This window comes from Epinephelus fuscoguttatus, linkage group LG10, assembly GCF_011397635.1.
Source record: "Epinephelus fuscoguttatus linkage group LG10, E.fuscoguttatus.final_Chr_v1".
Classification (NCBI taxonomy): Eukaryota; Metazoa; Chordata; class Actinopteri; order Perciformes; family Serranidae; genus Epinephelus; species Epinephelus fuscoguttatus.
Window position 1 is genome coordinate 28349455 of NC_064761.1, and position 18447 is coordinate 28367901.

The window sequence follows — 18447 nt, forward strand, 5'->3', positions numbered from 1 at the left end:
AGGCCCGCCGTTGGCGTATTTACATGCTGTCATCTCAAGGGTTTCCTCTGCTCCCGCCTTTCTCTCTGTCTCTCTCTTTCTCTTTATTTCTCTCTCTCCCTCTCTACCCTTTATCCCCTTTATGACTCTCCCAATTTTCTTTTCTCTCCTTCTCTCTGTCCCTCCCCTCTCTGTCTGGATGTGATGCCAATCTGAGTGTCTCAACACAGCCATTGTAATCCCCTCCCAAGACCTCCTCTGTCTCTCCCTCTCGCTCTCTTTCTTTCACTAACACACACACACACACACACACAGTCAGATACACCTCTGACCACTGCATCTCTACTTTTGATTGCTCTCTTCAGCTACACACACACATCTTGGATGGCTACAATGGCTGAGGAGACAGAGAAGAAGTGAAGGAGGGAGGCGGGTACAGAGATGTAGAGATGGTGGGATGGAGGTATGGAGGGATCCTCCAGAGGAAACGGTGACTTAACCCATCAGATACCTCAGGGGGGGTGTGTCCCCGGTACGCCTCTCTATCCTCTGTCACTTATCTCACTTGTCTCTTTCTCATCTGTCCATCTGTCCATTTCAAAATGTCTTTATTGGCATGACTGCAGTCATAATCATAGTACATATAAGTTCATATTGCCATGGCAGGTTGTACAAGATTGGCACTGTAAATACAATCATTCATGATGTATTACAAAGAACACACTATAGTATACCACGCTGCTGTGTATAGCTACATTTTTGTAGCATATACAGATATTTTTGAAAACAGGTATTTTCCCTACCTTTAAAAGAAAAAGAAAAAATCTACCACATGATCTTTGTTTTACAAAATATCTCTGTTGATTTCCCCTTGATATGAGGACAAAGGAGCTCACTCAAACATACCGGTGATGCTCTGATGCTAACACTTTCCTTCCACTCCTCACTGACAACAATCCCACGCTGTAAAGTGTCCCACCATCTGCTGGTTCGACCTGGCGATTCTGGCGAACTTTAAATTGTGGATGCTGAGGTGGAGCAAAAACACTGGATGCAGCTGATGCCTGCGTTCAACTGTGAAGTGGTGCAGCAATACTAAGTGTAAAGTAACTAGAGCAAGCAGTGCTAACAAAACATTAGCAAATTGGTAGTCCTCCATTTTCACACAAAGCAACAATGGGCATTCACAAATTAAGGAGATTACAGTTTTACACATCCACACAGATGAACAGTAACCGGAGTTTTGAAAAATCCACACCTTCGAAGGCATTTTTAAAAATCTATGTTTAAGTGACCTAATATCTGTCTGCATGTGGATGAGAGGCCAAAATGTAGAGGAAAATATCAATTTGTATGATATGTATAAATGTAGACAGACCTCTGTATCCAAATTTCCTGGCAGGAGATTACATTCTACCAGGGATGTGCCATATCATCTTATTCACTATAATACCGGTGTATTTTTTAATATGATATAAAAAATTCACATTGTGATACACACAATATTTCGTCATATTGACGTCATACTGTTACCCACGGCAAATACAAGCATGGCTGAAAGCAAAATTATTACAGACTCCGCGGTGGTTCTTAAAAGAGGAGCAGCTTCAGTAGTGTGAAATAAACTGTGGCGTCCTGAATGTTTTATGAACAGCCCTGGACTTTCCAGACTCTTTTAGTGAGTTACCGCTCAGAGGGAACTCAGTCAGCGGCTCCTCTGGCAGCAGCACATCTCCTCTCCCTCTCGCCGCGCGTACACAGCAGTCAGTGTCGTCAAGTGATTTTGTCATAAACCTTTGGTAATGCAAACCTAAGTGACACTCGCAGCTGAACAAAATGAAATATTGTGATATTATTTTAGGGTCATATTGCTCACCCCTATATTTTACAATTGAAAAAGAAACAATAATCAACTACCACATCATGGATACTTTAAAGGCAGATTCAAGGATTATATTCAATCCCTTTTTACTTGTTGTAGATCAACAAAAAAGTAATATTCAGGATTTCCCTACCGCACTATTATTCCAATGTGTTGAGGGCTTTGATACAGCAGATACACCGTCATGTTGGGAAATTCAATTTACAGGAAGTGTAATTGAACAGTGATATGATATGATAAGATCAAATAGTTTAACTGTTGAATTTAATGGTTTTGGTGAGAACCACAGAAAAAAAGAGATTTAATAAAAAATGAAAAGCAGGAGTCAGATTTTAAAGGAGCTCAGTAAAGTTTCATGTGTTGTTCTCCTGATTCTCCTGCCCCTCTTTGTTCTGTCTTCACCTCTGTCTCACTGTTTGTCTCCCTCTCGCTGTCCTCTGTCTTTGTATCAATCATCCCCTGTGTCTCCGTCTGTCCACCTGTCTGTGTAAATATCCTCTTCTCTGTAGCTTTCCTTTCTTCACAGGCTCAGAGAAAACACCATGACCCCATGTTATGACGATTACAATGTTTATGCAGGGGCTCCATTTTTTTTTTTCTGACTGCATCTTTCTCTCGCTGTCTCCCCTCCTCACCTCACTCAGAGTTTAGCTGTGTAATGTGTGGTGTGTGAAGTGACAGGGGATGCTTTATGAATGTGTGAGGAGGCCTTGGCAGTGCCCCTGCCTCCCCACAATAAGATGAGCGGAATAAATCTGAGACACGCCACAGGCTCTCCAGCACCAAACGACACACACACACACACACACGCACACACACATGCGCACACCTGGTCAATTCCTGAGGAAGAAAACAGCATCATAAAACTCTTATCACTTTAGAGCCCTCCGCACTTCAGCGCATATCCCCATCCCTCTCAGTCTTTTTCTTCTTCCTTTCTTCCTCCCTCTCTCTTGCTGTTTGTCCTTGAGGTGGCAGAGGGTGGTGTCAGCGGGTGGGGCAAGCGGGGTGTGAAGAGGTGCAGGGCTTTGATGCTTGTTGGGGCTCACTCAGCTGGGCAGTACACGGTGCTGCATCTCGTCCCAAGGCTCTGTATAAATTCAACGCCAGTGACAATTTACAGCTCGCGCCCATCCTCGATATGACGCACTGAGCAGGGCGCCAAGCGTGTCTTGTTGCCATCTCACCAAAGTGAGGCTAATTTATTACAGTGTAAAACCCACAGAGCAGAGAGAGAGAGGGGGGAGGCAGAGATATAGAGCGGCCTTGGTTTGAGACTTGTGGTATAATGTGTTATAAAGCTGTGGCCAGCGTGACATTGTTTTTTATTGTATCACTGTGTACTGTGGTTGCAGTGTGTTGCATTGCCTACTGGAGCCCATTTCCCTCTCTGCAGTGTGCCAAAGAGTTTAGATATTCCATATTTTATCTGCTTTAATATAAAATCTAAGATGCTATTTAGTGTCCAATAAGAAAACTGTAGTCGTACAGTTTAGTGCCCGTCTTAAAATTGTCCTGGAGCCTTCAATGTCACAAAGTTTGGACACCGACGATATTAAAAAAGTAAGCAAAATCTGCCTCTAACTCCTTGAATCAGATTTACTTTTAAAGTGGGTAAATGTATTTAAATATATGCCATGATGCTTCAAGAAGGTCCTGACAGGGCTTCCTTTGTACCTGCCGAAGAAGAATGATGAAGAAGAGCTCAGTTAATTACATCACGTCACAACTTATGAGATTGAACCCAAAGTTCCCAGGACTGCTGTCACAGAAAGAGCTGACCAGCACAATCGAGACTGACCTTCAAAATCCATTAGATTTATGTTGTTTTTCACAGGCACTTTTCTTCTTTCCAGTAATTTACATATTTATCAGAGCTGATCGTAGTTTGACATCCTCTAATTTTTTTTTCTTCCCTCTCGGCGAGCAGCGAGAGAATGAGCAGTAATGTGCCATACAGTGCAGCGCGTGACTTTGGCAGGTGAGAAATATGCTGAGGGAGCACTTTGATTTGGAAGTGTGGGCATAAATTTTGCCTCTGCTGCTTTCACTCACTCATTGTCACATCCACCCTCCCCTGCTCGGCCCCCACCCTCTTACTGTAGCCCTCTCTCATTTTCTTTCAGTCTCCTTCTCTTCCTAATTCTTCCTATATATATGTATTTTAACTCATGTTCTCAGAGCTGCCGTGACAGGCCCACAGAGGAATGGGATGATGTGAAGGTTAAAGAGGTTCATAATTTGGAGCCATGGCGTCTCAGGAGGAGGTGGTGTTGCCACATGAGTGCTGAATTAAAGTAACAAAACAGTTGGGATGCCGAGCATATGTAAACTTTAAAGGTAGAATTAAAAATACAAATTCTGATTTGAAGAATACACTTACATTTATTTTTGTACAATAAACATAGTTATGACTGTTTCAGTGATAGAATTTCCCCTGCAGTGAGTATTAAAGGTGGCCCAACAGCGTGATATGTGGTATTACTGCTCTTATTTTGTTGTTGTTTTTGCAGATAACTTCATTTATCCTGATTTTAGTGCTTTGTAATTAAGCTTTATTGTTAGGCTGTTCCTCACAGTTTTATAACAAGCTCAATACTTACAGACACATACAGACCCCAGTACAGTTTTTTTTTTGGTTGAGACACTTTACTTAGCCCTTCTGTGCGGAGTCTGCATGTTCTCCCTGTGTCAGCGTGGGTTTTCTCCAGGTGCTCCAGCTTCCTCCCACAGTCCAAAGACATGCAGGTTAATTGGTGACTCTAAATTGTCCGTAGGTGTGAATGTGAGTGTGAATGGTTGTCTGTCTCTATGTGTCAGCCCTGTGATAGTCTGGTAACCTGTCCAGGGTGTACCCCACCTCTCACCCAGTGTCAGCTGGGATAGGCTCCAGTCTCCCCGACGACCCCTAACAGGATAAGCGATTAGAGAATTAATGAATGAATGAACTTGTCATGTTTGGTTGCTGTGATGCGGAATTTGAGTGGAAAATGTTGGTTTAGGTAGAGTATTGGCTCTGGATCAAGGGAAGGCTGAAGCATGTAGGGAGAGTGGACTGAATGATCCATGTGGGTTCAGTGTTCATTTCTCCTCCATTGCTGTTGTTGTTCAGCGACGTGAAGGTTGGCCTTTGTGGTATTTGTTCCAGTCCCGCCTATCCTCTGCTGTGACGGCGGTGTAAAAAGTGACAGTTCCTAGCGGCTGCAGTGTTTACCCGAAGTTGAATATTTTTCAGCTCTCAGTGACCGGAAAAAAATAGCAACACAGTGCTCAGTGCCTCGTCACATTGTTGGCATTTGTAGTATTGGGTAAATATGCAGCACTCCCAGGAAAGACAGAAAAATGTGCAATATTGCAATATTAGGGTAATCACGACAGCCCACAAAAGTGTATCACCAACAATCTTGGTCATACCCAACCTTTAATTTCAGTGGTTAGAGCACCATCTTCTTAAACCCTTTGAAACCTGAGAAAATTAGCTTGATTTCTTTTCAAAACACGAGAAGAAGGCAATAAACAATAAAATAAAAAATGATCCAAAAATGTAGCAAGGAATTAGTAAAAAGAGAGAAAACAAGAAAATTAATGAAAAAAAGAAAGAAAGAAAATTCAAAATAAACAAACAAGAAAATGACCTGAAAACCGTGCTTAGAAATATAGTCGCTCCAGGTTTCAAAGGGTTAAGATATTTAGACATTTTCAGCACTGTAAACATACAGAACATTTCAGAGTACATTCTTCACCCAGTCATGATTGGACCAGAATGTCATGATGTTTCTTCTTTAATATAAGCCTAACAAATACACACAGCAGCGACAAATTCTCAGCCATACAGTGCTGAAACACTTTATTTTTGGAATAATCAATTAGTCAATGGACAGAAAATTATCCCGCAATTATTAATCAATTCCTTTTTTTTTATGTCAATGATCAGGCAAAAGAGTAAGACATGTGCTGCTTCTCCAGTGTGCGTACTTTCTGCTTTTTCTGTTTTATATCAGTGCAGATAAAATGTCCTTGAGTTTTGAACTGTTAGTTGAACTAAACAAGCAATTTTCAGACATCACTTTGGGGAATTGTGTCATGCATATTTGACTATTTTGGATTATTTCATATACTAAATAATGAATCCACTAATCAAAAATATAATCAATAATTAAAATAATCATTAGTTGCTGCTCCAATGTACACACGCAATGCAAACCCAATCATCCTAACACACTTAAAGAGGAAAATGTTGCAGGTCTCAAACTAAAGACAAGTAAAGCTGATGAATTAAATGTTTTCTGCTCGTGTAAATGAAATGGCAGAGATGTTGGTTTGACATTCAGCTCAGCATGGAAGGCATTTGTTGTTGAAACACTGTTCTGGGTTGTTCCTCCCTCCCACCACAACTTCTACAAAACTGTCTGCAAAGGAAGAAAAAGAGTTCCAGGAAAGATCATTTGTGTTCCCTTCGAAAGCTTTCAGTCAAATCCCTCGCCCTCTCTCTCTCTTCTACTTCTGTCTTTCACCCTCTCTTTATCCGTCTCCGTCTCATGACAGCCCCCCGCCTGCTGATCTCTACTGACACCTTGAGGTCAGGAGATGCTGCTGCAGCGCTGTGCTCAACCAGAACTTGACCCTAACCTTCATGTTATATGTTACCCACACGTGAGCCAAAAAAATGTGATTTTCCTTTACATGTAGCCGAGTTATGGTACTTGATTCCTGCAGGTTCCCCCTGGGCGTTGGAGCGCCTATGGAATAGTGGGACTTAATTTTGTGCTACAATGCTTGGCTGGGCACAGCCAGATACAGAGGAATGCAGAGATACAGACACATGAACACAACAGCTACTTGGGGAGCGTTTGTGGGAGCCCTGAGGAGACATAGGCACACACTCACACACACACACACACACACACACACACACACACACACGCACAGAACGATGTGGGATAAACAGTGGATCCATTGTAAGCTCCAGGAGCCTGCTGTAAGAGATTGTTTTGATGAAGCAGCAAGGGCACACTAGCACTGAGACTAAATGTAGCATGGCCACGACGGCTGAATTCCCCGACAGTCGGGACCTTGGCAGCTGCCTCTGGTTTGGCTCACAACTTTCTGGCTTCTTGGTTTTACTGTAGGGAGAACGGCTGCATGTCTGTCTACGCTTTTTTTTTTCTTTCCTGATTGCAGCTTTCTACTGTACAATGTGTGTGTGTGTGTGTGTGTGTGTGTGTGTGTGTGTGTGTTCTTGTATCAGGAGCCAGTGTGTTGGCCTGGGGTCGAGGCCAAAGTAGAATTTCTAAGTGATGGAATTTCACAGCCACCGAGCACCCAGCGGCCGGCCAAACCGCAAGCACTCACATTTACAACAAACGGCCCGCCCCGCTCCACGGAGACTCCTGAATGGCAAAGCCATTTGTCTCTGTGAAGGGCAGAGGGAGAGAAAAGCGAAATAAAATCAGAGGGAGAGTACTTAAATGGAACAACGCTTTTTTTTTTGTTTACGACCCCTAGCCATTCAAACAGACACACTATGAACACACACACACACACACACACACACACACACACACACACACTGCTCTGGGGCTAAATTGGAATTAAGGAGAAGGAAAGGTGCATAGCCTGTTGCTAATTAGCATTTTCTCTGCTCAGCACAAGCGGGTGGAAGAATCGATAAGATATTAAGTTTGTGTATAGCGATGAGACACGCAATCACTTTCATCCATTAGCAACAGCAGATTAGAGGAGAAACACTGGCCAAGAAAACAGCAAAACTTTGACCTCTGATTTTCAACTGGGCTGGGATCGCAGAATGGGCAGAATGGGCTTTCATGTGTGTGTCCGTCGGTATTTGAGGAAGATGAGCACGAGTGATTCACAAAATATCTACAGTAATATGGTGGATTTGACTTTTAGAATTGAGCATTTTGACAATAGACCATCTCTGGAATTTACCCTCAAACATCTCACAGCAGGTATCAAATAAAATGTGAAAACACTTGAGATCATTCTTGTGTAATTAGATGTTTCAGATAAAGTCATTATCTCAAGAATTCAAGGGATAAAAGGTCCAAAGTTTTGAATTGTTTCAAGGGGACATTCTAAGATCTCTCACTGCTTCAGAAAATCTGTCCATTTTAACATTGTCAGGTTTGAGAAGTATGTTGAAACGTTCATGGACCCTTACTTATGCAAACTAGCAGAGTGACTGGAAATGCTCAAGAAAATTCTCCAAGGTACAACTCATCTGGGGAGAGAAGAAGTGTCTAGCCAGAGAGAATTCCTCAGACAGACCTGAAGACTTAAATCAAAGAAGACCTCTATCAGGTCACACCTGTTGCTGGCTGATCCCGACCTCTGTAGATCTATAATTCACCTTGCCCCTTGAATATTTTGTGCCCTGTGTTGGTTTGATGTTTGATTCATGTGTGTCTGTCTGAAAGTGGACGACCTGGTCAGTGTGTGTTTTCACCACGCCTCTCACACTGGACAGTATAGGCTACATGTGTATAACTCTAATAGAGCAACTTAAGATAGTAATATTTCAGTCTTATCTACACCTGAGAGTTTATAGAGTTGCTGTCTACAACTCTGCTAGAACTTTGAACATTAATAACACCTCTTTCTCTCTTTGTCTTTACTTTCCACCTCCCTATCCTCCTCTCCTCTCCTCTCCTCTTCTCCCTGCACAGACCACCTGAGTCCAGATAGAGAGAAGAAGCTGGTCTTCCTCACAGCTCGTGTTCACCCTGGAGAGTCTCCTGCCTCCTTTATTTGTCAAGGTAAAGTTTTAATGTTAGGTCGGTGCCCTGTTTCATTGATTCAGATGCAGCACCACTGGTCTGGAGGATGTTTGGCCGTGCACACCGACATGTGTCAGAGCTCATTATGTGTGGTGTTTAAAAGTGGGTATTTTCTGTATTTAGGAACCCCTACTATTTACTGTTTAATATTGATAGAGTAATTAAGTTGAAAAGAGACTAAAGTTTATGGACCATCTCACACAGTAACACCACATAAAAATAAAGACTTTAAAGATAAAATGAAGATATAATATACAGGTTCCTAAACAAAAGAAATGAAAGTTAAACATGTTTTACACATTAACAACTGAAACCTAAAATGTCCATATATTGTCCCATGTTCAGGGCAGTAGTAGCTCAGTCCATAAGGACTTGGGTTGAGAACCGTACAGTCCCCGTACCAACGAAATATGGTGCATGCACTGGTAGCTGAGGAGGTGTCAGTTTGCCTCCTGGGCACTGCTGAGGTGCCCTTGAGCAAGGCACAGAACCCCCAACTGCTCAAGGCGCTTGTCCATGCGCATCCCCCTCGCTCTGACATCTCTACATTTAATGCGCGTATAGGTCCTTTTTGTGCACGTGTGTATTTCAGGCCTGTGTGTATATGGAAAAAATTAAGTTCCCCTCAAGAAAGTAAGAAAGTATATCTTCTTCTGCTTAAAATAATGTCACAGTGCAAAAATGTCTGTCTTGCAGAGTCTTTCACAAAAAAAATTCCCTAATCAGTTTTTTTTAATTCTATTAAATAACCTCTCCCCGGAGTCATGATATATAGGGCAATATAAAACAAAGGAAATTTCATTTTCTATATAATTTACTTGCGTGACTGACGAAGCCTGCACTGTACAGCAGTTGCAACGCTCTCTCATACCTAAATGACAGACTATGTCGATTTCAACTTCGTTCCAAAATAACATATGATACCATTCTAAGGGTCATAGTTTTAAACATGTCCGTAATGTTATGAATTGTCAATGTTACTCTAAAACTTTGTGGTTAGGATTGTGCAACAAAACTACGTGGTAAGATTTACCAAAAAAAGTAGTGAGTACTTTTGTTGCTTACCAAACATTACATATGGCACGTGATAGGCATCACATATGCCACATCACACTAGCGCTACGTTGTTAGTAACAGAAGTCAGCACTGAGTCCACTGAGCCAACGTCAGTCCCCTGGGTATAAGTCCTGTGCTTGGTTAACCAATCCACCTCTCCTCGTGCCCACCATATGGGAACGTATTCAATCTTTTTACAACATTACAGAGACTTCATCGCTTTTTACACTACATCGCTTCACTTCCTCCTCTGCTCCTGTAATTATTACTATGACCACTAGAGGGCACGACGTTTACGGTAAACATGACAATGAATTGTAATAAGCTGCTTGCACAAACGAGCTATATGGCTGCTTTTATATGAGAGAAGCCTTGTTACTGAGACCTTTTCCTCCAGATTAAAGGGGTACACTTCCACATTTGGGAGATTTGCGACTGACATTTGAAAAAGAATTGTCAAAACAATGCAGCAGAGGCCGACATATTCAGATTTTTAGTCCCTAGTTGGGGTCGAGCTCCAAAAATGTTAAACATTTAAAGTATCCAAGACACAAACTGATTAAACCCTGTTGACATCAGCAGAGTGGTTCTCTAGGACTCCCTCCACAGCCATAGGTGACTTCATAGAATTGATTACAGAGGGCTGAGTATTCACTGTGCTTAGTAAACCCATCTTCAGGTATAAAACTGAACACCACAAGTTCCCTTTTAAATGTAACATAATTGTCATTACCTTCTTAAACTCTGCTCTGCACCTGCGTCTGTGATGTCTGAATGTTACAGAAATAGGTACAAGACTGCGTTTCTATATAACATCTCAGGAAATACAGTCTGTGTATATCATAGGGTTGTGTTTTCTCGAAACTAATAAAACACTTTGAAAACTGAGAACCTTTAGGGAAATTGTCTCCTTGTGCAGAACGATAGTTTTAGCAGGATTTAATGACTCCTAGCTACCTTCCTCCTGCTCAGGCTGAGGTGAGTGGGCAGGTTCACTCCTTCTGGGTCCCACTGCCTTGTTTATAGGGAGCCGGTCTGAAGAGGGGAGGGCTGGAAGGGATGAAGGGCACGGCCTTACCTTTAGCGGTGGTCCCTGTCCACTACTTTGACTCAGTAAGACAGACTGAGGAAAGTCCATTAACGTTAACGAGGTGGAGAAATGGCGATTGTGACAAAAGAAAGGTGATGGAGGTAGATGGGTTAAGAAAATGTCTTTGTCATACCTATCTATCTATCTATCTATCTATCTATCTATCTATCGGTCTGTCTAATCTACCTACAGTATCAGTTTGTGTGCATATGTGTGTGTGTGTGTGTGTGTGTGTGTGTGTTCGTGTGTGGCGTGTGCATCATCATGAATCAGATGAGTTGGCTTCTAGCCCGCTGTGTGCTGTCTGTTTTTCCAGCGCCGTCAGCTCCATTCCATTTGTATCGATTTAGGCTTGACGTCTCCTATTCCTCCCCCGATTCTGACGATGCCCCCTCGCTGTCCTTCCTTCTCCTTTTGTTTCTCAAAACTCAATTAACTGCCAGCCCGTCTTCGGTTTTCTTTTCAAGTCTATTTCCCTCTGTGTGTGTGCGCGTGTGTGGATTTATGTATGTGTGTTTGATAGGTGTGATCGACTTCCTGGTGAGCCAGCACCCCGTGGCTCAGGTCCTAAGGGATCATGTGATCTTCAAGATCGTCCCCATGCTGAACCCTGACGGTGTCTATCTGGGCAACTACAGGTTATGAACACACAAACATCTTTTTTTAATTCTTAATTTGAATGCATCGCTACGTTGCATAGAATTCACACATTACACGGTTTTATATCCTGCTACGTGGGATTATATCCTCTTAACTCCTCCTTTAGGGAGCTTAATGAATTCATATAGCTCACAGCAGTGCATTTGTTAGAAGATAGTATTTGGCCGTAGGGCTGTTCTCTCTGTCCATCCTCTCCTCCTCTCTGTCTTTAACACTATTGCTGCAGCTCTGTGGGCATCCTCCTCTCCTCTATTTTCCTCTCTTCTCTTTCCCTTCTTCATAATTGCCTTTTACTTAATAGGCTCAGCCCCAGGAATACTAATGCACACTGAGATAGGCATCAGCGGTGAGCTCCCAGTGTGTTCGTGAGTGCCATCTAGTGGCGTTGCCTTGTCACTGCCTCCAAAAACATGTTGGGGGAATCTCAGTTGCTCCCCAGCAGTGACAATCTCTATAATATCATTGACTGTGATTGGTGACTGCTTAAAGGCTATTTTCATCAGCTTGCTTTCACATTGAGCGGTGATGAGCAGTGTATTGACAGAATGTGAGTAGTGATAGTCCTCACCTCACCAATCACACATGCTCATTTATACACACGCATCTCTCTCTCACACACACAGACAGGCACAAAGATACCACACAGCCGTCCCTGCAGGATACAGTGCAGAGCGGACTGAAATGGATACATGCAGAGCAAAGAATCAATGTCAGTTAACCTGGGATGAGTATTTTGTTCATGGCTGGCTGCTCTGCTCAGTTGCTCTACAGTATCAGTAACTCCTGTATCATTACCAAGGGCTTCATTAAATGTCAAAGATACACATTACAAGACAGAGGGAAGTTCAGGGTGAGTCTTTACATGCAAACATATCAGTATGGCAATTACAGGTTGTTAATAACACTTAAGAGTAGCAATCCACTGCTATACAGTTACTTCTTACATCCATCTGTTGTGTATATATATAGTTAAAGGTGCCCTGTGGAGTTTTTTTGTAAACAGATTATTTTAAAATGAATTGTCTCTCACTAAAATTGTGTTGAATACATTTTCCTTTCTTATGAAACACTTACAGAGCTGATTTTTGGAAGAATTTGAAACCTACTTTGGCTGTGTCCAAAATCCCTCTCTATTTAATGTATACTCCTGAGACCAGAACTTTTGTTTGGTATGCATTTTTAATTTCTCCTAGCTATTTGGGACCAAAAACAAACATTGTCAACAATAATAAAGTCCCCATCTCTTCAAATGAGACAACAATAAAGTCCCAATGTCTTCAGACGAGTACTTCCTAATTAACAGTGTCTTAGCTTGTTACTGTTGCTAAAATTTGTCATTTTTTTGCCATTTTGAACTACAAACATTATTAGTCATAACAAGTTCAACCATAACATGTGATCAGGACCTTGTCCCCTTTCATGTCGGAGTCAGCTGCAGACTGACTTGACTGACCATCTTGTTTTTACTTTGATTAGTGTATTGTGTTCTCGCTACCGCTAGATGGCACAGAAAAGTGTCCACAAACAGGTCTATATTATGCAGAATGAAGTATAACGTCAAGTAAACCCAAAATGTGATGTCCTCATATGAGGACAGAGGGTCTCAGGAGGATATAGGACACGAAATTGAACCTCTGCTATTTTATTAGCATCCGAATCCTGAGTGTGAAATTTATGCACTATATTGCGCCCCCATAATGAAAACAAAAACTAGTGTCCATGCCACGAATTTCTAGTGACAGAATTTTATAGATGCAAAAAATTAACATCGGGCAGCTCCACACCTGTCAATGTCTGTGATAAAGCAAAATGACCATGGGCCTTCTCCTACGCCTCCTGGCACAAAGCGTAACACACTGCAGCGCAAATGTTATTGCTAGTTTCAGACTGACACAGTTGTCATTTTAATGGTCAGCACTCATGTTGTGTATGTAGCAAGTGTACTTCCTCCTATCTACACACCCATTGGCATGTCGGTCTTAAAATGAGGTGTGGTCAGGCTTATTGTTGGCGTATTGTAATTTTTAAGGCAGCAGAAAGTGATTGCGCCATTGACCAAATAAAACCTGGTTTGAAGTCAGAATGGTGCAGTATTTTTGCATACAGAGTACGAGCTGCTGCCCTCTGGTAGGGGAGTGCCTTGTTGTAGACTGAGCAGATTTTAAAATTCATTCTTACCGTTGCCTATAAAGCTTTTAAATAATGGCAGATTAAGCCAGAAGTGGCATTGGATTATGACGATTTGCAGATTTGCATTTTTGTAGAGGTATTTTTAGGGTATGATGTTATTTATTTATTTATCTCTTTGTGTTTCTTACTGTTATGTTTGGTATAATGTTGATTTGTCTATGTACTATGTTGTATTTCTGTGGCTGCAGTATGGTTGTAGGGCCCAAGACAAATGTCCCTCTTTGTGGAACAAAACGAAACAAAAAAATCTTGATCTTGATTTTCCAGCTAAGTAAAGGGCACATTATTCAGATACTAAGATGTGCCTACATAGTAGCCTGGTTCCAGACCATAGACCCCGCCCACTCAACTGAGTAGGCTTGCATCTCCGGTCTGGCATACTGCAATGAATTTGCGATTTATCTCGTCCAAACGATGGACGGACCAATGAACGCCGGGGGTGTGGGCGGGTCTAGCAATTAGCCAATCAGCGCCATGCTGATGTCAAACTGTATGCCGGTGGGTAACTGGTGAGGATAGCAACAATAGCGACCGCTACAGATCCTACAGACCACAAATTAAGGAAGCTGCTAAACTGGATTTGGCGATGCAGCTGGGCGTGCACGACGACGGAGACATTTTAAACGGGCAATGCTCGCTTGTTTTCGGCACCCCCGGTGCATGGATACTAATGACGTCAGATTCTGGGTGAGTCGTTGATCTCTACTGATTGGTTAGGGAAAAATCTAATTCTCTCCCTCTTGTAAATTGCCTTCAATGGAGGCAATGTCAGACTGAAGGTTCTGGGAGCTTCAGTCTGACACTCAGGCTACCTACATAGGCAAGTTTACAACATGCTTACACCACTTATTACACACACAGGGACACGCGGATGGGTTATGGATGGGTGAATAAACACATCATTAATGTGGACACTATTAATGACATTCTCTAAAATGTGAACATAGCAGAGAGCTGAGCAGAGCTGTAGTGCATGCGGGGCAGTGTGACTTCACTGATTATTTCAGAGGCTAAAAGTTTAGTTCCGTTTCCTGTGTTTGTAACTACAGTTTATAGTTTTGCAGTTCAAATGTCGCACAATATTTCCTGCAGTGACATTACTGCTGTTACTGAATTACTCACAGCCGAAAACAGCTCGCTTCTACACTTTGCCAAATCCACCATGTAAATAGTAGCACGCCAGGTGGGGTTGCCCCTGGCTTGTAAAGGGAATGGGAGGTGACACTCTGATTAGTTGAATTCATGTTAAACCCAAAACACACCTGTAATTGATTAAGGGATCAAATACAATCCCTTTAACCCTTGCGACTTACTTTGCACTCAGATTATGCACCGTTTAACCAGCAAAAGTGGAGTTAGACACGCCCTAAATGTACTTTCGCAATGCACAATAGATCTGAGCTGTTGGAAACCTTGCTCTACAGCGCTACTAGTGGTCAAAAACTCTGCAGTGTACCTTTAATCATTTGTAGTCATTTTTGTAAGGCAAACCACGTTATAGTTTTCCATTAAAACTCTGGGTACACGTGTGTGTGTGTGTGTGTGTGTGTGTGTGTGTGTGTGTGTGTGTGTGTGTGTGTGTTTACAGGTGTTCTCTGATGGGTTTCGACCTGAATCGCCACTGGCAGGATCCCTCTCCATGGGCCCACCCCACACTGCATGCTGTCAAACAACTCATAGTGCAGATGAACCAAGACCCGGTGAGTGAGCAAGCACACACACACACACACACACACACACACACACGCATGTCCTCCATACTGTGCTCAACATTCCTTCACCACAGTAATGTCTGCTGGTCCCAAGAACAGTTTTCTGCCTCCCTGCTTGGTTCAGCATGTTCCTCCAATCTGTGTTTAGGATTGTGTGCACTGGGGAGCAGGGATCGGCAAGTCAGCACCTCCAGAATGTCAGCTCGGCTCTCCTGGCCATTCAAAACATATTACTGAAGCAAGTCTGTGCTTTCAGTTTCTAACTCTACTGTAACTTTTTTCTTCTCCAGTTTTAGTCTTTCAGTCAGAGGAGCGCTACACAGACAGGCCGGGGATTTTTCTCTTTGTTCCTGATGTTAATTATAAGCAGAGCGGCAGGTTGGTGGGATTACTGAAGGTCAGTGTGTGTCCTGGGAATACTCTGCCCTTTTGTACACTCCTCTAATCCTGATAAGAGAGGGAGCGGGCTGGGGCGGGATGCAGGGCAGGCCAGAGATGGGGTGAGGCGCGGGGCTGGCATCGGGCAGATTAACCTTTTCCCCCGGCGCTGACACACTGATCGATAGACTCTGTCATGGCAGGGTGATCCACTCATGCCTGTCATTCACACACGCTCACACACGCAAACACACACGTACTCATCCTGAGCAAACAGACACATACACATACTAACACTCTCTCGTCACACAGCGAGAATACTGCAATGCACAGACAAACAGGTGTTGCCAAATGCATGTCTCCCCTGCCAACATGGGGATTTTTCTCTCACACATTCATACTTTTAAAATAAACTGTATCTATCATACCATTATATAGAGGAGTGGTTCCCAACCTTGGTGTTGAGCCCCTCTCAAGGGTCGGGAAATGAATCTAAGGGGTCACAAGACGATTGCAGGTGCAGGAAATTTTAGAAAATCATCTAAATTATATTCATTTTGCAGACTTTTCACCAATCTTTGCCCTTTTCTTGTGAAATATGGTTTGATTTTACCTTTTCAGGCTCTAAAAAAATAATTTAAACAAGTGACCAGAGTCCCCAGGTAGACATTGCTTCATATTACGAGGCCACAAGCAAACAAAAAGTCAGGGTCCACTGGTGTAGAGCCCTTGCTTTTGCATTGGCATAAATTCAGTCTCATACACATGGAATTCATGGCAGATATAGCCTAATAAAAGGAACTTAATCGCCTGCCACCACAGTGACTTTGAGTTTTCTAGCTGAGTTAATGCAGCCTCCAGTCAACACCGTATTGTGCCATGTGTTTTCTAAGTCCACTCCTGCTGGTCAGATGTCTCCTATTCCCTCTCCTTCGCTGTTGATAACCATCCCACCAGCACTTGTCCTCCTGCAGCCCCCCCTCCCCTTCTCCCTGATGATTGCCTTTAGTCTTGCAGAGTTAATTTGGAGGCTTGGGCAACCTCTCCTCTTCTGTCTCTCTCTCGCCACAGCCAGTTAATCCCATCAGACACACTACTCATGTCTGGGGCTCCCAGATGCCACTTTCAATGCCAACTCTGCAGCCAGGAGGCCCTGTGCTGCTGCCCTCCATTCATGCTCATCTCACACAGCGGGCATAGAGTCTTATGAGGCTACCAGGGTTGGAGGGCTCCGCTGGAGGACTCCATTAACAGGAGATCAGCAGCAGATACCTTCAGCAAAACAGTTGAGCTAAACTAGCATATGTGGCCCTTTTACCAGCTGCTAAATCAATGTGGTCATTTGTTTGAAAACAAGGAGATTGAGAGGAAGCTGAGTGGGAGTTCAGTATCAGTTTTTAGGTGATCTTTCAAACTGTACCCCAGGATTGTGCCTGAAAACTAGAGTTTGCCAGGAAAAGGTCATGCAATTGAAATAATATTTAGGTGTGTGCCCTTAAGTGTGGAGAACAGTTCCCAGAGATTCAGCGAGTCACTTGAGGCCACAAGATAGCTAATATAGAATTAACAGCAGCCCTGTGTTGTCATTGTAGTATTGTCCTAGCTTGCTATTAATTTTGTAAAACTGTGTTAGGAATACAAGTCTTGATGTCGTAACACAACAAATACAGTAAATGTTAATGGTGTCTGTAGGCTACAATAAATCTTAATGGACTGCTCCTGATAAACACACTTTAGTTGGGAAAGGCAGAGTCACAGTCTCTCAATTTTTCTCCATTCACAACATATTGGAATGATCTATCTTTTGTACTGATTGGAGGAATCAACCCAAGAGCAACAAACCCCACCATTCAAGAAATACCACTGTTGTCATTGTTGTCTTCTTGGAGTTATATTTTAAAGTGGCACATATGAGACTGTCATTATGTTTTAGTGCTCACAATTTTTATTGATAAGAAACTTGTGGAATTCAATATTTAGAGCACAAAAAATTATTTTCCATAGCCAGATTTTGTCTTCCAACCATGACCTTTACGTTACAACAGTGGTTTCCAAATGGTGGGTCGCAGTCCATAAGTGAATCGTAGGTCCATTCTGAATGGATTGAAAGTGACTTGCAAATGTGTCAAGTTTGTATAAAACACACTTTATTTTGAAGTACAGTGAATTTCTGGCACAGAGCTTTTATTTTGAAGTGCTGTTTCCTGTGGTAGAGTGAATGAATTACAGACAGCTACTTTACAGAAACAGCAAACCAGCTGGAAGACATGGCCAAACACAAGTATGACACTGACTACTTTAAACTGTATGGACCTCGAACTAATGACAAAATGTGGACCTTGTGACTGGACCAGCTGGGAATGTGTTAGAATATATATAACGTACCGTAATTGTACTCGGCTTCCCTTGTACAGTAGATGATATCCTGGTTACAGCAAAAAACAAGGATGTTAAATTGTGTTTTTGATAGACGTGCATCTCTGGGTACCATCCCTCAGTAGAATTCATGGTCTTGGGTGATGGCTTTGTAACACACCTCTAATAACAGTTATTCAGTGTTAAGGTTGGGAATCGGTTCCAGTTGAGAGCCAGCTCCAAATTGTCTAATCCATCTGAACCGTTTTATCAATGTTGTCATGTTTTTCTGTCAGTTACACAGAGCAAAACAGTGATGTCAAACTCATACATCTACAGTGCTCCAAA

At 42.6% G+C, this 18447-nt stretch overlaps 1 protein-coding gene across 1 annotated transcript in view; it reads left to right on the forward strand.

Annotated features, from left to right (window-relative positions):
- The window catches only part of agbl4 (AGBL carboxypeptidase 4), a 400933-nt gene that overhangs the window by 344500 nt on the left and 37986 nt on the right, over positions 1-18447 (forward strand). The window contains exons 7-9 of the mRNA XM_049587376.1: positions 8548-8637; positions 11328-11442; positions 15243-15354. Of these exons, the coding sequence (XP_049443333.1) occupies positions 8548-8637; positions 11328-11442; positions 15243-15354 (317 nt within the window). The remainder of the gene's footprint in view (positions 1-8547; positions 8638-11327; positions 11443-15242; positions 15355-18447) is intronic.